General features: G+C 41.9%; 1 protein-coding gene and 2 long non-coding RNA genes across 6 annotated transcripts in view; 1 reads left to right on the top strand and 2 right to left on the bottom strand.

Annotated features, from left to right (window-relative positions):
- engase (endo-beta-N-acetylglucosaminidase) overlaps nt 1–19,719 on the top strand; it is a 37,188-nt gene that overhangs the window by 8,604 nt on the left and 8,865 nt on the right. For 3 of the 4 annotated variants that reach the window (XM_086055380.1, XM_086055379.1, XM_086055381.1), the window contains exons 2-11: nt 1–64; nt 178–379; nt 4,099–4,247; nt 7,141–7,292; nt 11,236–11,384; nt 12,009–12,180; nt 14,170–14,273; nt 14,804–14,915; nt 19,235–19,422; nt 19,516–19,655. The exon at nt 1–64 is cut by the window's left edge and continues 16 nt beyond it. In XM_086055380.1, coding sequence (XP_085911506.1) covers nt 1–64; nt 178–379; nt 4,099–4,247; nt 7,141–7,292; nt 11,236–11,384; nt 12,009–12,180; nt 14,170–14,273; nt 14,804–14,915; nt 19,235–19,422; nt 19,516–19,655 — 1,432 coding nt within the window. Of the gene's footprint in view, nt 65–177; nt 380–4,098; nt 4,248–7,140; nt 7,293–11,235; nt 11,385–12,008; nt 12,181–14,169; nt 14,274–14,803; nt 14,916–19,234; nt 19,423–19,515; nt 19,656–19,719 lie in introns of those variants that run through there. The other variant, XM_086055382.1, reaches the window with a different exon arrangement.
- LOC147135038 (uncharacterized) lies at nt 1,939–5,008 on the bottom strand. Its single transcript, XR_015090103.1, has 3 exons — nt 4,547–5,008; nt 3,080–3,284; nt 1,939–2,112 (listed from the first exon to the last, which is right to left on the bottom strand). It is a non-coding gene; the product is annotated as an uncharacterized LOC147135038 (long non-coding RNA).
- Nucleotides 8,943–15,806, bottom strand: LOC147135037 (uncharacterized). The gene is made up of 2 exons (XR_015090104.1): nt 14,779–15,806; nt 8,943–10,409 (listed from the first exon to the last, which is right to left on the bottom strand). It is a non-coding gene; the product is annotated as an uncharacterized LOC147135037 (long non-coding RNA).

The following is a 19,719-nucleotide window of genomic DNA, read 5'->3' as shown; positions in this document are numbered from 1 at the left end:
CATCAGCCTGTGGACTTGCATGGTATTCATGAAGTCATCAAATATTTGCCTTCACCACTACCAGGTTTGATGACTTGATCTCCTGTGGTTCATTAAAGCATGGTCTACAGAATTGTCAGTAGCACAATCTTTGGTTGCTGTATTGTAAATTGCTGTTGTGTCATCTGTCCCATTCAGCGAAACATTATGATGCTGACACAACTGAACCAATTAGCTCTGGTCTTCAGACTTTGGATGAGCTGTTGTCATGGAAACAAAATAAGGCCAACCCCTTCAATGTGGCAGTAGTCCCACTGGCAGCACGAGAACCTGCACTGCCCATGTGCTTACGTCGCACCTTGGTATCTCATGACATGATGGGTGGATACCTAGATGACAGGTACGTCGAGATGTACATTAGCGCAGTGTTTCCCAACGTTTATTGAGCTAAGGCACCCATTTTCTATTAGAAAAATCTCACGGTGCACCATCAAACAAAAATATCGAAAGGATGAATAACTGAAAAAAATGGTCTTCTTGACTCAATTTACTAACAGATTGACTCAGTCAGTGTAAAACGTGGCCCTGTTTAACTGCACACAAAGCAGATATACTCAAAGGAAGTCGTGACTTAATCTTGTGAATGAATGGTAAACAGGTGGCTATAGCGCTACCATCAGAGCAGAATCTTTGCCTTGATAAACCATCAGGTTTTATGAAGCCCCCCCAAAAATGGAATGTTTATTGAATCATTTGACACTGTCAAAGAGACTGAGCCATTTTCAACATTTTAGATCTGTCTGTTTGTAAAAATAACATCCCCGTGGGGCCTGACCAATAGTACAGATTTGTGAAAAAATATGAAATTGACCAAATTTGGACGCAGGAGGTTTTGGCCCGACTCGCGATATGTAGGTTTATTATACCTTCTGTCATCCAATAGAAAAACACTTAATTGTTATTCTGCCTGTCACTATACATAACTGTTGAAAATAGATTAGCAAAGATGTATTCGTAATTGATAAATTGATTTTAAAAAGGGACATTGTGGTTGACTGGTTAGCACGTCCGCCTCACAGTTCATAGGTCGTGGGTTCGATCCCGGCTCCAGCCTCCCTGTGTGGAGTTTGCATGTTCTCCCCGTGCCTGCGTGGGTTTTTTCCGGGTACTCCGGTTTCCTCCCACATTCTAAGAACATGCATGGTAAGTTGATTGGACACTCTAAATTGCCACTAGGTGTGGTTGTTTTGTTTGTCTCTGTGTGCCCTACGATTGGCTGGCAACCAATTATGGGTGTCCCGCGCCTACTGTCCGAAGACAGCTGGGATAGGCTCCAACACGCCCGCAACCCTTGTGAGGATAAGCAGTATAAATAATGGATGGATGGATGCATGAATTTTAAAAAAGATTCTAACAAATTAAAGGACCCAAGGAATGATGCAAACATTGGCTCTAATTTAGGGAATGGAAAATGGAAATCGAATTTGTCATTGCACGTCACAAGTTCAGAACAACGAAATTCATTTTTTTGTTAATTAGTTCAACTTGTCTTTTGTTCACTATTTTTTTTTCTTTTATTTAGAGTTTACTAGTTTTGACGTCATTCTGCTAACACTTGCGGATATTTTAATAAGAGAATCTTGTCTTCTTTTGTGTTCAATAGTTGATTTTTATTTCTTTTATTCAATGAGCTTCATTGTATGAATTGTCAATATGTATATAAACTACCCACAAAAAGTTAGGGATATTTGGCTTTCAGGTGAAATTTATGGAAAATGTAAAAGGTTCACGCTGCAGTGATATATCATGGAAGTAGAACATTTAAGTAGAAGGATGCACTGATGGTTTCCTCATCTCAAACAATTAATTGAAGCAAAAGTTAACAACAATGGTGGGTACACCACTGCAAAAAAATGTCAACGTCTCAATAACTTGTCATGTGCCCTTGAACATCAATTACAACTTGACAACGACGTCTCATGCTGTTCCCAAGTCCACTTACTGTCTGCTGATGCAGGGCATCCCACTCTTCTTGGAGGGCAGCCCTCACGTCACTGAGGTTCTGGGGTGCAGAGTTTCGAGCCTCGAAACGGTGACTCAGCTGATCCCGCAAGTTTTCAATGGGATTCAGGTCTGGAGAAATTGAAGGCATTTAGGTACACCAGTCTCCAACAGCCGTTTCCTGATGATGCGATTTCGATGAGATGAGATTCGGCCTGTGTTGTTTATGCAGGTGCACAATCACTGGATTAATGATGTTATTTAGGTAGTGCGGGCTTGTCCATGTACCATTCACAAAGTGTATGGCAGTTCTGTGCCGACTGGACACACCTCCCCACACCGTAACACCGCCACCACCAAAAGCTTCTCTGGTGACAACAGTGGCGCTCTACTTCAGTGTTTTTCAAACATTTTTGAGTCAAGGCACATTTATTTCATTGAAAAAAATCCCGCGGCACACCACCATCTGAAATTGTGAAAAAAAACGTATTTTAACAATACAAGTGTTATATTGTTTATGTAAGCATTTTTTTAACATTGAAGAATGACATTATATTACAACGTCTTGAATAGGAATTAAATAAACACAAAGAAAAAAGTATTTTATAATGTTTCATATTGATACTTACTCAGTGTGAAACATGGGCCTGTTTGGATAAATGTGTGTCACTAATTCGCTTGTCTCTAAACAAAGACAATTAGCTACCTGCTGCTGCTACCTGCTGGTATGGAACAGTACTACAATGTAGCAAAGACATGATTACGCTGCCAAGTGCTAGACCGCACAGGCACCCAAATTAGATGATTTCCCATGGCACACCTGACAATATCTCGCGGCACTGCAGAGTTTGAAAAACACTGCTCTCCTTGACGTCTCCAACAATGGTTGGCGGCCATCATTTTCGGTCAACGTGAATCGACTTTCATCAGAGAACAGCACTGAGGCCCACTGATCTCTCGTCCAGCATAAATGCTCCTTGGCCCATGCAAGACGATGACGCCTGTGCTTGGTGGTGTGGTCAGGTACCCTTGCAGGTCGTTTAGCACGTTGATGTAAACGGTTTCAAATGGTCTGCCATGACACTTAGGTCCCTCTTACCTCCCTTAAACGTGCCTGGAGTTGAGTGGCATTCATCATCCGGTTTCTCAGGGCATTGTTCACGATGTGGCGGCCATCAGCATGGGATGCGGCCAAAGGACGTCCAATTCTACATCTTTCTGTGACTATTCCAGTCTCTTGGTATCTCTGTTGCAACCTGCTGATGACACTCTAAGCTCCGTGGCCATTTCCGTCCGAGAACATCCTGTTTGAAGCATCACAATGGTTAGGTTCTGTAATACTGTTGATCCATTGTTAAGATTCTTCTTGGTCTCATGATTTGAACACCATGATGAGTGCGACTGTTTAAACACCAGCTCTAACTGGACCAGGACATTTATTGGTCGATTCAAGGATCAAACACCTGTTGTGAATTTTGCTGTTAAACTCCTCGTTAGAGAACAGCAACTTGCGCTAGTGTTGGGCCATTCGTGACCGATTCATTCTAAAAGAACAAATCTTTTCAGTACACGTGAGTGAATGGGTCACTTCAAGTAATTCATTCTTCTGAACGAATCTTTTGAACGGTTCTTTTTGATGAACTGATTCTAATGATTCAGTTCACTTAAGAACTGTGATGCTCGTCACTAACTTGCGCAAAAAGTACTGAAACATTTAACAGTTGGACATGTGCATTGAAAAGCTTAGAGAAGGTCACATTAAGTTCACCTGTAAAGGTTTGAATGCATTTTAGGCTTGTCCTGAAATTTCACCCAAAAGATAAATATCTTTAACTCTTTGTGAGTAGTGTATATATGTATATACAGAGGTGGGCCCATTTATCACCTTCTGCCAATAGGCAGGGTACCCTTCCGCAATCTGTCTATCCATCTTTTTGTCAAGCCGGACCAAATAGTAATCACCTATAGGCTGGTCCGTCTATCATTTCAAATGCGCTTCCGTCAACCACCTGCGTTTTCCAGAAATCACACATTTTCTTCTAGAAACTTCCAGTTTATTGACGTTCATACTGTGCCCGCAATCGCCTTAGGTCACACTTTATTCTTTTCTTTGTTCAGGTTTGTTCAAGGTACAGCTGCAGAAGCTCCATATGCCTTCTATCACTGGCAGTACATTGATATTTTCAACTATTTCACACACAACTTGGTGAGCATTCCTCCTGCAGTCTGGACCAATGCTGCACATAAACACGGAGTTCTTGTTCTTGGTGAGCCTAAATCCACATTACCGTATTTTCGCGACCAATAGGCTCACTGGATTAAAAGGCGCAGTCTCAGTTACAGGTGCTATTTCCGTATTTAACACATACATATGGCAAACTATATTATTGGGCGAAAGCATGGTAAAACATAAGTTATCTTAAAACATACGGTAGCATGCATGCATGGATGCATGCTAAAACATACACTAGCATGCATGCTAACGTACCAGTATGTTTTCAAAAAGGCAGTGGAAGCAAAACTGAGTTCAGTTGAACTTAATTAAAGTATTTAACAATGTACTCACATTTATTTATTTTTTTATCATTCCTCATCCACAAATTCATCAAAGTCCTCATTGTCTCTATCTGAAATGAACAGCTCGGCAAACTCTCCATCAAACACGTCAGGTTGCCTCTCGTCATTGTCAGAGTCAGTCTTGTTGCCGTGCGGCTCCTCAGAAATGATGTCAGCTTTTGCGAAAGCTCGCACAACAGTGCAAGCAGACACATTTGCCCAAGCATCCAGAAACCATTCGCAAATTGTGGTGCTGCCTCCCAGTCTTAGAGGTCAGGGTGCAAACATTGAAATCTTTTCTGTAGCCCTATAGAACCCCCTTTACAATGCATAACTGTCATCAAAATGTGATTAGGTTGTTGGTAGACAGCAGTTTAATCACTAAATACAATTCAGAATGTGTCGTCTGCCGTTTGAATCTCACGCCCCCTCATCCTTGGCTTTTTCTGGAGATGTGACGTCACAATAGCCGGAGGTTTCAGTGACTACGAATCATGAATGGTCTAATAACGCCCCCTTCTGTCGGCTCGTGTGTTTCGAAATCCTCTCATTCCAAAACATCGCTCGCCATTGAATGCGCTGTGTTTGTAGCGCATGGAAATTATACAGTCTATGGTGTAGCGAGCGGTTTAGCTATATCTACGTCACGGGTGGCTAGAGTCATGATTCCTCGAGCTTCCATGAGGTTCGGAAATACTCGGAATGATTAAGTAAAACCTATTTTCTAATCGATCTCTTGTTCACAACTTTCAGGAAGTGACTTGTATGTATCATAAAACCTTTTACCAATGAGAATATAAATTTTGACCCAGTCTGAAAAATGTTTGCACCCTGATCTTTAATAAATCTGTGTTTACCATCCATCCATCCATCGCTCCCATGCCGCTCTCAACTTGACTTTGAACACCTGGTTTTCACCGAAGTCCAGCCGTTGGAGTTCCTTCGTTAAGCCCCCCGGAATAATGGCAAACTCCGAGTTCATTTGCTGTACTCGTTTTTTCACAGAGGCTGTGAGATCAGTCCGTCTATCATTTTAAACGCAATTCCGTCAGCGCGTTTCACGGCTGTTCTTTGATTGTGAATCCATTGCTCGAGTTTGTCTTCCAATTTGGGCCATCTCTCCTTGTTTCCGCAGAAACTCAGCTTCGTCTTCTTGACTTGGCGAAGCTCATTTTCCTGCTTCTTCCATTTGCGAACCATGGATTTGTTGATCTTGAACTCCCTCACGGCTGCTCAATTCCCATGTTCCTCCGTGTAAGATAGCTTGCATTTAAAACTGTGCGTCGTAAGTGTGTTTCTTTATAGGTGCAATTTTCAATGTTGTTTTACATAATGCACATACCAGCCGGCACTTTATACCTACTGGCGGCGTGTCCTAAGCGTCCTCTTTTACGCCCACCCTTTCCCCTTTAACCTCCGCATTCTGACCTCACTTACGTCCGCCTTTTCTATATACAGTGGTACCTCTTCATACGAAATTTGCAATCTTACGAAACGCCTCAACAGGAAAATACTGCCTCTTGTTATGAAATTGATTTCAGGATACGAAAGGTAAAAATGCAGTATGGGCTGCTACTCGCAGCTCCAGAGTTTCCTGAACGCAACATACTCAAAGCTGCTCTGCCATTGGCTATTGCCTAGCATCTTCCTGGCATCTGATTGGCTAAGAGGGACCTCTACCGTATGTGTCTATGTGTGTAGATAGATGTATTATGTGATAGATATGTCTATGCAACGTCCTCGTCATTCACCCCTCAGGCCATGAGATGTTTACCTGAATTACAGCATCCGCTATGGACCCCAAGAAAGTGATGGAGAAACGAGGAAAAGAAAAAAAAAGAAGAAAATAGTTTTTTTTTTGTCCCTACAAACACAGCAAGAGATAATAGAAAAGTATGAAAAAGGATGTGCTTGGATGATCTCGCCATAGAATATGACCGTAATGTATAGACAGTCGCCACGTTATTTAATCAGTTCTTTACAAAACGCTAGGCAAAAACATGAACCAAAGAGGGCAAAAAGCGATGAGGACAGCAATTAAAAGCTAAATGACCATCATTTTCATTCTTTATTCTTTGTTTTTTACATTATGCACAACTCTCATTTATTGTGCGATAATCTAATTGTAACATGTATTTGTTACATGTTTTGATGCATGTCTATGCTTTATAAAACATGTATGTCTGAATTTTGGGGGGGTTGTTGAACGGATTAGGGCATTTACATGGAAAACAGGTCTCTACTTACGAAATTTTCTAGTTCTGAAATTTCTTCCAGAACCAATTAATTTCGTAAGTAGAGGTACCACTGTATAAGCAGCGTGTCGACAGGAAATGCTCCCAGTCAGTCAAGCAAATCGCTCATCGAAGTCACACAAAAACATTGACAGATCTTGTAACTCTGTGCACACAAAAGGTCACTTCCATTTTGCTCAAGATTTTGGACATTTAAGTGCGCTGTTATGGTCGTGAAAATACGGTAATTTTTCATTTGTATATGTGGTTATTAGAATTCTGAACATAAATGTAAATTCATATTTTCATTATTGTTGACTTCATATTTGTCTTTACTAAAACTTCATATAATGATTGTCATGCTCTTTAGGGACTTTCATCACAGAATGGACTGATGGAGCAGCGACATGTGAGGCCTTCCTTCAAGAAGAGCTGTATTGTGAAGTAGCTGATAAACTGGTTCAATTGAGCTATTATTATGGCTTTGATGGCTGGCTCATAAATATAGAGAACACACTCAGTGTGAGTATTGCCTTCATCACATTTTACAGATTTTTGCTGTAAAACATTTTTGCAGCACAGCCTCTATGGAGTTTTGGGAGGGTAACTGTTCTTATTGAAGCCCAGTGTATGGAAGGTAACAGTTTGACCTCCAACTTTTGCATGTGGGACGTGAAAATGGTGGAGCATGTGAGAGTTGTTGGTCCAATGACTGGTAAATTAAAAAAACACCCTGACGGAACTATTGATAAAGGCAGAGTGATATGCCTTCTTTGTAAGAAGGACTTTGCTTACCAAAGAAGCAGTTCAACAACGAAGACGTGAACGTAGGAGCCATTGTAAAACTCTTCGCTAAACTAAATTCGACAACAGCCCGCAAGTCTGCGACTGACAGGCTGACGAATGTTCTTGCAAAGTGAATAGCGATGAACTTCTGGCCGATCAACATAGGGGAAGACAAGGGATTAATTGAGGTGTTGCAAACAGCATCCAATGATCCATCATACAAACCACCGTGCAGGACTGCAGCAATAACTAATATCAGCAAGATGTATGATGGTGAAAAGAAAAGCAAACTTGACGTTTTGGTGGGGGGTTCGGACAAATGCATTGCTATAACCGCAGATCACTGGACCTCAACACGCAACCACGATTATTTTGGGGTGACTGGACAACTCATATTGCACTGAGCCTTCTGAAAACAGAAATCAGGCTGATAAATGCGGCAAACAGTTCCTCAAGGTGGCAAATGACTGGGTAATTGAAAAAAAGATATCCACCATAAATACAGATACATACATACATACAGACAATGGGGCACTTTGGGGCTTCTCTTAGCAATTTTTAAGTGATCTTAAAAATAGATTACTTAGATCAATTAACTCATTCATCCATCCATCCATTATCTGCCACCTATCCGAGGTCGGGTCGCGGAGGCAGCAGCTTCAGCAGGGAAGCCCAGACTTCCCTCTCCCTAGCCACGTCTTTCAGCTCTTCCGGAGGGATCCCAATGCGTTCCCAGGCCAGCTGGGAGACATAGTCTCTCCAGCATTTCTTTGGTCGTCCTCGGGGCCTCCTGCCATTGGGACATGCCCGGAACACCTCACCGGGAGGTGTGCACAGGAGGCATTCTAATCAGATGCCCAAGCCACCTCAGCTGGCTCCTCTCAACGTGAAGGAGCAGTGCTCGACTCTGAGACCCTCCCAGATGGCTGAACTTCTCACCCCATCTCTAAGGGAGAGCCTGGACACTAGGGGTGTAACGGTACGCTAAATCACATTTCAGTTCGGTTCGGTTTCGTCTGTATATTTTTGGTACAAAAAAACATCCATCCATCCATTATCGATACCGCTTATCCTCCCAAGAGGCGTGCTGGAGCCTATCCAGCTGTCTTCGGGCAGTAGGCGGGGGACACCCTGTATTGGTTGCCAGCCAATCGCAGGGCACACAAAGACAAACATCCGCACTCACAATCACACCTAGGGGCAATTTAGAGTGTCCAATTAACTTACCATGCATGTTTTTGGAATGTGGGAGAAAACCCACACAGGCACGGGGAGAACATGCAAACTCCACACAGGGAGGCCGGAGCCGGGATCGAACCCACGACCTCTGAACTGTGAGGCGGACGTGCTAGCCAGTCGACCACCGTCCCGCCACAAAAAAACAGATTTTTGAAAAAATATATTTTTATTTTGAAAAGATGACAAGGAAATGGTACATGGTTTTTTTTCTTAGGAAAAAAGCTAAAAGCAAACACTTTGGGTGACATTTTAAGAAATGACACCAGAATAAAAAATGCACTAACAATAAAGATCTCTTAATTTTGTAAATTATTAAGACACTGAAATCTTTAAACACTCAGCAGCAACAGCCTATGACTGACACATCTAAGTATTCAAGTTAAAGACAAGTTGTCATTACAGTACATACACATTTATTGTGATGAAAAAAAAATACAGTAACAGTTACAATTATGGCTAACTGTATTAAAACTTTTTATAATGAAATACAGTAACTTTAAAGTCTTTATGAAATTATTTACACTTTTTATGCATTGAAATCTTTGAATGCTCAACAGCATATTGTAATGAATTGGGTTATCTGTGTTGTGGTCGGATTTGTGTTTTGCTGAGTTGAGATGTTTCCGAGGTTCATGAATGCATCGTACGGCAAGCGAGAGGAGCAGCGGCGAATGAAGAACAGAGCTGTTGTACTTTGTTTTTGGCTAAAAATACTGCTTGCTTCCTCATCCAAGAAACATTCGAAGTCGGATATTCGTTATTATGTTAGACGTGTTACCTGCAACATTGCCCGCCAATCTCATGTAGCAATGTCGGCACACAACTTTGGGACTTATACACGTATCTTTCCCCATCGGCAATTTTAACAGGAAAACTAGAATGTTCCCAAACAGAAGACCGTAGTGTACAGGGTACCTTCAAGCTCTGGCGTGTTTGCGTATGCCATTGTAATGCCATTTATCCATGCATTTATGATTTAGCACGGCTTCTGGCGTTCTGGTTCCGCTCTAGTGCCGCCGCCCTCCTCTCCCGCGTGCAACAGTCAATAGCGTCCGTGCGTAAGCTCGCGCTAATAATAAAAACTGATCAGAAACGGTACGCAAGGTGGACCGAACCGAACATGCCATACCGAAACGTATTAATACACCCACGTGTACCGTTACACCCCTACTGGACATCCTGCGGAGGAAATCCATTTCGGCCGCTTGTATCCAAGATCTTGTTCTTTCGGTCATGAGCTCTGGGTCATGATCGGTGAGGGTAGGAATGTAGATCGACTGGTAAATCGAGATTCGCCTTTCGGCTGAGCTCCTTCTTCACCACGACAGACCGATATAGAGAGTCCGCATCACAGCAGATGCTGCACCGATCCACCTGTCGATCTACCGTTCCATCCTACCCTCACTCGCGAACAAGACCCCAAGATACTTGAACTCCTCTACACTTGGGACAGAATCTCATCCTGGAGAGGACACTCCAACCTTTTCCGACTGAGGACCATGGTCTCAGATTTGAAGGTGCTGATTTTCATTCCAATTGCTTCACACTCGGCTGCGAACCGCTCCAGTGAGAGTTTGAGGTCACGGCCTGAAGAAGCCAACAGCACCACATCATCTGCAAAAAGTAGAGATGCAATATTGAGGGCACCAAACCGGACCCCCTCAACACCTCGGCTGCGTCTAGAATTTCTGTCCATTAAAGTTAGGAACACAATCGGTGACAAAAGGGCAGCCTTGGCAGAGCCCAACCCTCACTGGAAACGAATCCGAGTTACTGCTGGCAATGCGGACCAAACTCTGACATCGGTGGTACAGGGACCAAATAGCCCTTATCAGGGGGCTTGGTACCCCGTACTCCCGAAGCACCCCCCACAGAACTCCCCGAGGGACATGGTCGAATTCATGTCGGGAGAACGTGCAGGCCATGGGTCCATGTATGTTACCCCTTGATTTGCCAGGAATGTGTTTATAATATGTGCTCAATGAGGGCGCGCTTTTTCATCCATAAAGATGAAATCACGACCAGAGATGTGGGTGAACGTTCGACCAGAAAATCGAATCATAGCCAACATGTCTTTGAGTATTGCTAAGCATACGTCTTTGCTACTTCCATATTTAGCTCCGCAAATGTCCAAGCTTCAATTTAATATCTGGGATGATACCATTTATAAAAGAAATACTCATATTTGTAACCGAAGAATCAGATGTTCAATTACGGTACTTTTTGGTTGTTGAGTTTATATCTATAATAATGCACATAATACATTGAAAATTCAGCCTGGTACTGTTCGAACACTGAAAATGTACTAAAAGTATTATTTTATTAAGTCTTAGTAGTGGAGAAGCTGTTAATGGATGGATTTTGACTTTTTTCATCTTCACAAATGTTTGACTTTCACATATTACTGGAATTGTGTGTACTTTGTGTCATCCTCTTGCAGGATGTTGCAGTGAAGAAAACACCTTTGTTTCTGCGCTATCTCACAAATCAGATGCATAAACAAGTCCCTGGCAGCATGGTCGTTTGGTATGACAGCGTAATTGAGAATGGAGAGCTAAAATGGCAGAATGAGTTAAACCAGTCCAACAGGTAGCGATTTCCAATGCAATTAACTGTCAAATGAAAATGATTTAGGTTTGTTTTTTTGGGCAGCATGGTGATCAAGTGGTTAGTATGTCTGCTGCACACTTGTGAGGTTCGGGTTTAAATATTTGCTATGCCCTTCCTGTGTGGAGTTTGCATGTTTTCCCTGTGCTTGCGTTGGTTTTGTCTTGGTTCGTCCCACATTGCCAAAACATGCATGTTACACTCTCAAGAGTGTGGCTTTAAATGGTTGCTTGTCTTTAGATGCCCTGGAATTGACTGGCAACCAGTCCAGGGTGTACCCCACCTCTTACCAAAAGTCAGCTGGGATAAGCTCCAGCCCAGCTACATGAGGAATAACAATATCAGAAATTTTTGTTTTAAAATGTGGTTCTCCATTTTTTTGATTGATTTTTAAATTATGTTCTGCTAACTGTTAGTCTACATCCTGCGTCATGATTCCCCTAAGCAGATCACCAGCCCACAAACTGCTCACGGAAACAACATTCTCGAGATGCTCCATTTCTCTGATATGTACTTGCTTGTGTGAAAATGTTTTTCACATTAAGTTTCAAATTACAACTGAACTATCAGTTGTACAGTGCCATCATTAATGTCTTTCCATGACAGGGTTTTTTTCGACGCATGTGATGGTTTCTTCACCAACTACAACTGGACAGCACAAAACCTGGAGTGGATGACTAATTTCAATCACACCAATGGACGCCAGGCTGACATCTTTGTGGGGATCGATGTTTTTGCCCGTGGCAAGGTGGTAGGAGGGATGTTTGAAACCAATAAGGTACACATATTTGTGTGTGTGCGTCTGTTTATTTTGAAGTATTGTTTTTTTTTCCAAATGTGCTAACTTCTGTTCAGGGTTTTTCCTCGCGTTTAAAATTGCGAGGCGGCCGCCTCCAGCTAATTCTGTGCCCGCCTGCCTCCAGCCAGAGCGATTTATATGGCTCAACACAGCGACACTGATGTCCCTCTGCGGCACAATTATTTTACTGCAATTGCAGCATTTGCCACTGTGGAGGCGCTATATCAGGCCCACATCTCGCGAGCCGCATGCGACTCTTTGCCCAGTTTCATGCTGCTCTTTAAGCCCTTTTCGCTCTGGAGTTGCAGCCATTCATGTGTATGTGGTGAGGGGTGGCACCACAGAATGGAGCGTTGCTGGGCGGCACTGCACGTACTCGGACGTCTGCCAGATGGCAAATCCCCTCGGATTGAAACATATTCTACTTGACTGTAGCACCGTCATGACGTCAGAAACTGTTTCCAATAGGAGAGGGGCTGGCTAGTGATTTACTGCTATTTTGGTGGATTTATTTAAAAGTTGCGGTACAACAGCAATGGAGGGAGCTTTGATAGTTAAAGTGCATTTACTGTATTAACACTGAAAGATACATCTTGACTCCCCTTCATTTTCCTTTTTAACTCATTCACTGCCATTGACGACTTTACTTGTCTTTTCACAGCTCAGCCATTCAAACCCAGGAACTTATTTATATTTTTTTCACGTTTGGCGTAAAAGAAGGTCTGAAAATGTCTGGCAGTGAATAAGTTAAAATGAGCAAAGACTGCTTTCTTTTGTAACAATGAAAGATACTTTGACACAAATGAGATCGAGGGAAAAAACGTTGCCTACTAAGTTCACTCTCAAAATAGGAGGGGAAAAAAAATCAGAGCGTAACAAAATTATGAAGTTCAACACAGGGAAGTGTTAACACAGTTTTTGTTGAATGTAATGGCAACCCCACTAAAAAAACAAACAAACAAAAAGCAATCAGAAGCAAAACACCAGCACCAGTGCACAGCAAAACTAGCATATTTTGTGAGTCGCATGTACTGGTCTAGCTAAAAACCCATTCAAAGTGGAGTTTGTCAAAATATGCAAGAGAGCTATGGAGTGAGGGGACAGGATGGGGCAGTTTGTGTGTGCCCATATGTATAATGTAGCTCTAGAAATTGTGGCTCTAATTTTAATAAATGAATGCTTTAACGTGATAGTAGTCATTCTTACTGGAACTCTTAATTTAAAGTATGTTCCCTGAAAAAGGAAGTGAGTTCGTTGAATCTACAGAATACATGCAAGTCATGGCGCATGGTCAGGATGGTACCACCTTTGCCTCAATTTGAGCCAAGAAAACAACTGCATAATCGAGTGGACTGGTTACTATTATCTGTCTGGAACTATCAGATTGAAACAGCTGCTTTAGAAGGTGCTTATCAAGTAGACTGGATATTATTTTCTGTCCGTTCGAGGTTCTCCTGTAGCTCCAAAATCATAATTTTTCAAGAAACCACAAAACGGCACATTTGTCCAACCATTAACATTGCATAGTCATTTCACTTTAGATTGGTCAATAATTTTTAAACACACACACACACACACACGTGTGTGAACTGTGGACAATACCATAGGTTTGTTAAAAAAATGAAATTTGCAAAATTTTGGAATATGAGGTTTCAGCCTGATGCCAGGAATAGGGCATGCCTATGCATGAAATCATCACCCTCCAGGAAGTAGAAACAAAAATGTTTCTTAAGCCGTTAATATTGCAAGCCATTTTAAACACTTAGGGTTGGTCAGTAATTTGTAAAAATAACCAACCTGCGTGGGGACTGACCAATAACACAGATTTGTGAAAAAATGTGAAATTGACCAAATACTGACATGGAATTTTTCCGCCCAACAGTAACAATATACAGTACTGTTTTCTCCATAAAAAAATTTGGCATCATCAGCAGATCATTCACTGCAATTATCTTCTCCGTTTAACAGGCGTTGGAAATCATCCGAAAGTACAACTTTTCTGTCGCGATCTTTGCTCCTGGTTGGGTGTATGAGACCAAAGAAAAGACAGACTTTCGTCATAATCAGGATAGGTGAGATGACCACAGAGGTTTGCATTATATACTGTATAATTTTTTCCAGAATATCTTCTATGCAGGCCCAGTAGTTGAAACAAGGCATTCTTGTTAATATTGTGTTTGTGGAATATGAGAAATCCACCCATTTTTAGCTGTCTCAGGGGGCGGCCATTTTGTCACTTCTGCCGACTGAAAATGACATCACAGTTGCTCAGGGCTCGGCTAACGACCAATCATAGTTCAACTTCAGAAAACAGGTGAGCCGCGATTTGTCGTTATCTGAGCCCTGAGTAACTTTGATGTCATCTTCAGTCGGCAGAAGTGACAAAATGGCCGCCCCCTTACGTGGCTAAAAGCGGGTGGATTTTCTTGCTTCATTTATATTCCACAAACTCAGTATTAATCAGAATGCCGTATTTCAACCCATGGGTCTGCATAGAACATATTCTGGAAAAAAATATGTTTGGTTGACTTCACCTTTAAATATGTGAATGTAAATTATTTATTATGGATTACTGACTGGAATAATCAACTTCTATCTGTAGATTCTGGGCTCTTCTGAAAAACGACCTGTACATTCATCGTCCAGTGGTGACGCTCCCCTTCGTTTCTTCCTTCTGTCAGGGTTTCGGGAATGCTGTTTATTGGAAAGGAAAGGTAGAGTACTGAAAAAGGTGGCATGAGACCATTGTAAATATTACTTGGTTGCAGTGTTGTTTTCGACGAAAACATTTCGTTAACGCCCCTTTTTTGTATGACGATAACGAGACAATGACGAGCTAGACGTGGCTCTTTGATGACGAAAACATGACGTGACGTACATGAATTTTCAGTGACGAGACAGGACGAAATTGTTACCGTGTGATCCGTCAGACGTTGAAAATGTAGGACTTCCCTTCCTATTGTACACGTAACCTGTCTTTCAGAAAAATGCAATGTTGGTGCAACCTATCCCCTTTTGGGCACGCCCACCGCCTGGACAGTATGCGGTCTGCGGTCATTCGTCTCGGCTCACGCACACTGACACGCGTTCATTTGACGGACCATGGCGACAGTGAGAGCAAATGGGCTTGGTGGTCGGAAACAAAGGAAAGATATGGACATACTTTCTGTACAACCCAGCAGAAAGAACAACACGATGCATTGTAGACAGCAGCAACGGTGTATGTGGCCACAAACTAAGTGGAAAGAATGGCAAATCTCAAGCGACATCTGAGGGCTCACCATGCTGATAATTTGTCCCAACTCGTCCTGTTAACCTATACTGTATACATTTACTTGCACTCTGTGCACCAATTGGCTTGTGATCAATTTCATTGTGCTTAAAGTTGTCCATGTAAGTCGTGGCGCAAATGGGCTGAGTTAAGGCATAAGTTATTTTGGTTGAGCTAATGTCAATTCATTCGCTTGTTGTGTGTAAAGTCAAATATCAAAAGTAGATTAAGGTAGTGGTCCCCAACCATTTTTCTACCACGGACCGGTTAGTCCGCGTTAGTGTGCGTGTGTGTTTGGCGGGTGGGGTTCGGGGGGCTACAATAATAAATACGAATCCAGTTTTTTTTTTTTATTTCACCAATATTGAATGACTTTTTAGCCTGAGCAATGCGGTTAGCTGCCAAAGTACTTACATTTTTTGATGAATCAATTAAAAAATGTTTGCCTTTATGTACGGAATGTATGCACGCAATATTGTATGCCTATTTTTAACTAAAACGAACTAAAACCTTTTTGAATTTTCGTCGACTGCATTTACGAAAACTAGATTAAAACTTTTTGGGGAAGTTTCTGTCGCCTAAAACCTTTTTGCGTTTTTGTCGACTAAAACTAGACTAAAAGCTTTTTGAGTTTTCGTCGACTAAAACTAGACTTAAACTATCACTAATATGAATGACTAAATGTGACGAAAACTAATAAGCATTTTCGTCCAAAAGACTAAGACTAAATCTAAAATGCCTGCCAAAAACAACACTGCTTGGTTGGGTCATCAACATTGCTATATGGTTGTGCAGATAAAATAATTGTAAAAATTAACATACCACGGCTTAAAGTACTCCAACGTAGTGCCAGAATTCTGGTGTAAGATATGCAGAGCTGGGAATTCCGTCCCAGGGACGGAACAGTCCGTCCCGGACGGACGCCCATTTTGTGGACTGCCGGACGGAGGATGAGAATTCTTTTAAAAAGGATGGACTAAGCAAGGACGGAGGTAGGTTTTCGTCTGTCTTTCTATTCGTCCATAACCGGGTCAAAAACTGACTGAACGTGTTGTGAGTTCTTTTAAAAAGCAATGCCACTGCATTTTCTCTTCTATAGAGACGCATTCATTAATTGTCTACACAACGCTTTTAATGTCCAATAGTCACATTGCACATGTATATTCTGCCCTCTAGTGGTTCAACATATGTAATACCATTGATAATGCCACAGGAGTCAGGACACCATTTAGAAACACGCCCAGCCTGTTTTGTGTGTGTAATCCGGGATAGCAATTTTGTTTTGTTAACTAACTGTTAACATTTAGTACCTTATCCCTTTGCATGCGAAGTATGTCCTTGTGTGGGACATCTTCAGACCGTAAAAATCTCTACCAGCGTATACGTTTAAATGACCCGGAAGTGAAAGTCTTTGTTTCCTCTTAGAATAACCTTGTGTTATTTTGCAATAATTATTTTATAAAAACTGAAAACGTCTTGCGTGAAAATGCAATAGTATTGCGTTAATACTCAATCTTAAATATCCTCCTGATGTCCCCTGGCTTGCTCAAATCAGCATCATATCATCACCATCTTCATCACATCACGACGGTCTTGTGTTGCAGCGAAATGCTATCTTGGTTAAACAATTGTAAACAATTTAATCCACTCACGATACTCCCAGCCGTTAAATGGATGTGCACATCAAATTAGTCAGCTAATGATCTGTAGGCCTTGTCTACACGTAGCCGGGCTTGTTTTATCCCCCACTCCGTGTTGGAACACACATCCTCGTTTGTTAAAAACGCAGCTACACTACACTGCGGAAGTGCGTTTTCAAACGCATTTACAAGCATGCCAAGCCTCTAGGCAGCAGTAGTTAGCCAAATACTGTCCATTCAGAAGGAACTTCTGTCCTTTGACGTCACTTCTACGAAACTAAAAACACGACGCCAGGCTCATTCGTGAGGAGCAACGAGGTCAGAACTGCTTTTAAACCTTTCAATGAGAATCAGTAGTTGGTTGCGGAAAAATAAGTAAGCAAAAAGCGCCTCGAGAATGGCTACAACCAACGCAGCTCCGCGGGCATCCATGTTGACTCTCTTGAAACACAAGTCGCGCAAGTGACGTCATACCATTTTTGTTGCATAGTGACGACGTAAATCTCCGGGTCTAACTGCCCACAGCCAAACACGGGTCCGGAGATATTCGCAAACGTCCACTGTGGCCGGAGTTTTACGTTTTCAATGAAAAAACTCAGGGGACGTGTGGATGATAGAGCTAACCGCAGGCTAATATCCACCTTTTTGCAAAAACATGTACATGTAGACAAGGCCTTAAATAATGTTTATGAGTGCACGGAGGGTTTTTATTTATTTATTTGAGCGGCGGTAGGGTGGACCGGCTGAATGAAAAGACGGGAGCGCTTTAAAACGATGAGGACAGACGGGGTCGGAGTACGATCATTTTTATGAATAAGTACGGAGGGACGAGGACGGAAACCCAGGTCATGGACGGAGGACGGACCGGCAAAAAGGGTCTGTCAGAAATTGCAGCCTGAAGAAGGAAATTGTCCCTCTGATTGAACACAATTTTTTCTATATGGCTTTGTAACTTGGGTTACACCAATACAGTGGAGGTTAGTTCCTCTACTAACCTGTGCCAGAAAATACTCCTTAAGCATGGGAGTGCCATACCTCCTATTCCCTTCCTCAGTTGTAAAACACTGTTTCTAATACGCGGGCTTTTCCCTTCCCAAATAAAGTGAGGAATCAATTTGTCCAATTCTTTAAAATAGTTACCATCCACATCCACTGGAAGAGTCCTAAAGTATGAGAAACAGGGAAGAAGGGCTGTGCATCTCTCCACAAAAGATGATTTGATATGGTTTTCGATATGTTAAGTGCAAAACGATTAAATGACAGTTCGATTTGAAAGTGGAACGATTCGGTTTGGTTCAACTCTGTGAGATTACGATTTGATTCGATATAGTATGGCTCAGTTCGATAGTGTATGATGGAATTTCTTTTTTGTTGTTATTTTACACACATTTGAATTAATTTGTCAGTACTGTAAATGTGCCAATTCCTTCTAAAATATATCTGTCCAATAAAAGACAATTCGATATGTATCTCGATACATTTCAAATTGGAACGATTCGATTTGGTTCGTTTCGAAAAAAAAAAAAAAATTCCGGTTCAAACCGTTTTTTGTTACACTCCATATGGGGAAGGATATTATTTTTCATTGCATTTACTCAAGCTTAGTTTTAAAGAATGGAATGAGGCTCCATCTGTGAATGTTTTTTCTGATCTCTAAAGATAACGGTTTCAAATTGTCTTTAGATAATATAGTAAGGTCCTTTGTTATCACAATTCCGAAGTACTTCAAAGATTCCGCTTCCCAGTTAAGTTTGTACCTTCCTTTCAGCTACTTTGACACCATGAACTATTGGGTGCTAATTTGTGTTTTTGATATATTAAATTTATAGCCAGAGAGTTTCCCATATTCCGACAGTAGGGTCATCAGTCCAATAAATGATTTTTCAGGCTCATGTAAGTAAGAGAGAATAGCATCAGCAACCAGCTCCACCCTCTGTTCCGAGCCTGCTACGGAAATACCTTTAATAAGGTTACTCTGTCTTATCAGTTGGCCTAAGGGCTCAATGTATAACACAAAAAGAAGAGGACACAGTGGACAACCCTGTCTCGTTCCCCTCTCCCAAACGAATGACTTTGATTGGTCTCCATTGATGCCTGCCTAATTTTTGTCCTTGCTCTGCAGTGTGAAACAAAGAAGAATTGGTTCAACTTGACTGCCCAGGAAATCCAGCCATGGTACTACCATGAGCAACTGGAGTGTCGTGGCTGGGTAAGGAGCCGTGGCTGCCCAGACGATGCCTGGAATGGAGGCTGTTCACTGCTCCTAGATGGTCTTATTCCTGCCACACGAACTTCTCCAGTCTGTGCCAAGTCGGTCTTAATTTTACTCAGCCTTACATAATCTTCTAGAAGAATATCATTGTCCCCTTAACTTGTATTTTCTTGTGCTTATTTAACTTCCAGGATCTTCTCTCTCCATGTGCCTCTATCCAACACGCTGTTCAGCATTATTTACAAGTCATCTTCTCAAGTTACAGTTTCGCTGGAGCTCAAGATAACTGATGCTGGTCTTAGTTCAGAGGAGCATAACCAGGATATCAAAAGTAGGTTTCTGACGCTCTTCTTTTCTAAAACCTAATGATCTGGGACGCTTGGTACCGCCCCTTG

The sequence above is a fragment of the Filicampus tigris genome, chromosome 16 (assembly GCF_054856515.1).
Source record: "Filicampus tigris isolate MCC_2025a chromosome 16, RoL_Ftig_1.0, whole genome shotgun sequence".
NCBI classification, from domain to species: Eukaryota; Metazoa; Chordata; class Actinopteri; order Syngnathiformes; family Syngnathidae; genus Filicampus; species Filicampus tigris.
Note: the sequence above shows the minus strand (reverse complement) of the source record. Positions and strands in the feature narration are given on the sequence as shown.